General features: G+C 36.0%; 1 protein-coding gene across 1 annotated transcript; it reads right to left on the bottom strand.

Annotated features, from left to right (window-relative positions):
- Gje1 (gap junction protein epsilon 1) lies at positions 1 to 1,800 on the bottom strand. The gene is made up of 3 exons (XM_004651157.1): positions 1,762 to 1,800; positions 899 to 1,081; positions 1 to 396 (listed from the first exon to the last, which is right to left on the bottom strand). Exons 1-3 carry the CDS (start codon positions 1,798 to 1,800, stop codon positions 1 to 3), a joined length of 618 nt encoding a protein of 205 aa, XP_004651214.1.
- Between the last annotated feature and the right edge of the window lie 1,256 nt (positions 1,801 to 3,056).

Consider the following 3,056-nt stretch of genomic DNA (forward strand, 5'->3'; position numbering starts at 1 on the left):
TCATTGTCTAAATAGAAAACATAGCCTTCTAAATATAATCTCAAAGACCTCAGCAACACATAATATCATTGTAATCACAGTAAACGTATACATTGCAATGAGAAAAATCGTCTTTTCAAAGTGCTCTGGAACCATGCATTTGATAATAGTCATTTTTTTACCCAGTGACCCAACATCACACAAGTAGGTAGGATTCACTTGGTAACCAAAGAGGTGAATCTGAAGCCAAAACGCTATCACCTCCAGGCTAATCCTTAACAAGACGGAAAGGATATAGATCACTGTGTAGATGGGCTTTTGAAGAATGCATTCTTGATTGATGCTTTTACATGCGGCATAGAGATGGAAAATCGCTCCAGGAAGTAGGACAATCACTAGTTGTAATGCCCAGAATACCTGAAGTATGCCAGAAATATCTTAGTCAAATCAAATTATCAGCAATATACAAGTGACACTAGAGATTTGTGTATTCAATAGAAGCTAATTTGAAAGTTTCATAAAGTCTTCTCAACAAGAACACAGAAGTACTAAGCAGCCTTTAATTCCTGAAATGCTTAGAGGTTTAAGTACGTGGCAGTTGTGAGAGCATTATCCCATTTTGTTATCATTGCCTGCCCATCAATAATAATGATGGATTACTCAACTTTAGACAGAAACAACTGTTTCTCTTCTAAATGCACACCTAGAGGATAGTGTAGCATTAATAATACACTAGAAGTAGAATGATTTTCTGTTGAGTTCAAATTATCTTTTCCTGAAACATACATCCAAGTAAAGAAAAAGTAGTAAGTCTCAAAACCATACATGTTAGAATACTCTTTTCGCCATTACTTTACATTCAAACAAGAAAGACTATCTGTGGTAGAATCAATGTCTGTGTGCACACAGAAAAACTTACTTGTGGAGTGATTGGTCTGAACTGATTATAACAGAAGAGATTGATTTCTCTTTTGTCTGGGTCACAGCTGAAGTGCAAAGCCTCATTCCCATACACTGCAAAGCCTAACACACCAAGGAAGAACATTCGCACGGAGCCAAAGAAAAGGGTGTGGAACTGACCGATCACAGTTGGAGGTTTAACCTATGATGGTTGCAGGAAAAAAATTATATATATATATGTATATCTTGGTTGTAAGAAATTATTAAAGAGAACATTATAAAAGACATTCTTATGCTATCAATTAACAATTTAATGTTCAAAATGTTATGAAGCATGATAACCATTCACGGTGATCAAATCAAATGTAAATCTAGCATTATGATATTTTTCATGACTGCACTCTTACATTATAAAATGTTCAGTCAATTAGTGACATATTGTAATGAAATGAGCCATTTTGGATATACTTTAAGCAGCTTTGAATTCATTTTCTTTCCCTCCATAATCCCGTTCAAATAAAATCTTAGAATATATAGTATCTCTTTGGAAAATTAGATGACAAATCCAGTTTATTTATTTTTTTTTTACAAATCCAGTTTTGAATTTAGCAAACACACTGTCATAATGACCAAGCAAGGCTTATTTAGTTCTGATAGTTTTCTTTCCTTTTAATATGAAGTGAGAATGTGAGGCTATTTAAAACATCAATAGATAAAAGCACTTGAATTATTTTGTTTCTAGTTTTAACTTCAAAATATTTTATAGTATATGGTTATGATTTTGTTATTTGCCATAAATAGAGAAATTTATTTATCAACATTCATGAAAATCAGGCTAAAACACCTGAACAAAACTCATACAACTGATTGTTTGGTACTCACACATCCTTCATAGAAGTTTTTGATGTAATTTAGAGACATTTTTCAGGAAATGCTATCTTGACATCCCTGTGGATTCTTGAAACACGTTGCTAGCTTGCTTCTGCCAGAATCAAACTCATACTCTCTCATGACTTTTACAGCAGAAAACACTTATCACTGCAAATTTTTTCTCCCCTCCTCCTTTTTCTTTTTTCTTTTTCATAGATCTCTGGGGCCCCAGTCAACTTTCCTATCTCCATCCCAAAACAAAACAAAAACAAAGAAACAAAAGCAGAGGCCATGTGGTCAATCTAATAATCCCTTGACTAGCATGATCAGCAGAGCTAGCCAGCCAGCCAGGAGTGCCAGCAAAGCAAGAGGCCAGCAGACAGAGGCCCTGAGCTCCCAGTGGCTCTGAAATCACTTGAGAATCACCTAGATGGACCCTTTAGTTTGGAAGTCCATTAGCTGTGCCCCAAATACATGAGAAAAATTCCTGATCTCTCCTTGTTTCCTTTCCTAAAATATAATTAATTTCTAGGAAGTCTAAGAAGTTGTAAATACAGGCTAATGATAACCACTACATCATTGAATATTATTAATTGTTGCTATATTTATCTCTTTGCTGCATATTTGTGCCAGGCACAGAAACATGATGGAATTGGTTTTCTGTTGTAAAGATATACATGTGGGCCAGATAATCAAGGTAAGATCTGAATGGAACACAAATCCTGAGAAGCTCTCTTATTTCTTTTGCCTTCAGAAAGAAGATGCATTATCTATTAGGCAATATTCTGGGTGCTAAGGCCAAACATGGGCACATGGACATAGAGAGTCAAATAACTACTTCTGGGTATGTCCCCTTGCTTTATTTCATCCACTGATAATGTCACACAGCCCAGGGCGGATCAGAGCTACTTCCTTCACTCACCTTTCTCATGTTTCTCTCTTGTATGGTGTACTGGAGATTGTAACTCCAGACAACTTGATTGCTCTCTCCCATCAGCTGAGACATGACTGCATAATATGTAATTGTACCTGATAGGCAAAGTCAAAAAGAATATTGTGATGGATAGGAAAAAATAAAAATATGCAACTTACTGATCCCTCAGATAGTAAAAAGAAATTAGTATATATTCTCATCCTTTTTTAAAAATATTTATTTATTTATTTATTTATTTGACAGAGAAGGAGGGAGAGAGAGACACAGAGAGAATGGGCACGCCAGGGCCTCCAGCCACTGCAAAGGAACTCCAGACGTGTGCACCCCCTTGTGGTCCTGGGGAATAGAGCCTCGAACCAGGGTCCTAAAGGCT

The sequence above is a fragment of the Jaculus jaculus genome, chromosome 9 (assembly GCF_020740685.1).
Source record: "Jaculus jaculus isolate mJacJac1 chromosome 9, mJacJac1.mat.Y.cur, whole genome shotgun sequence".
Taxonomy (NCBI): Eukaryota; Metazoa; Chordata; class Mammalia; order Rodentia; family Dipodidae; genus Jaculus; species Jaculus jaculus.

Bases quoted from the DNA above. Each gene is read 5' to 3' on its own strand.
- Gje1 (XM_004651157.1), bottom strand. From the start codon at position 1,800: ATGTCTCTAAATTACATCAAAAACTTCTATGAAGGATGT. The intron at 1,082-1,761 runs GTGAGTACCAAA...CAACCATCATAG, and splicing joins AAAACTTCTATGAAGGATGT to GTTAAACCTCCAACTGTGAT. The intron at 397-898 runs GTAAGTTTTTCT...GGCATACTTCAG, and splicing joins TCAGACCAATCACTCCACAA to GTATTCTGGGCATTACAACT.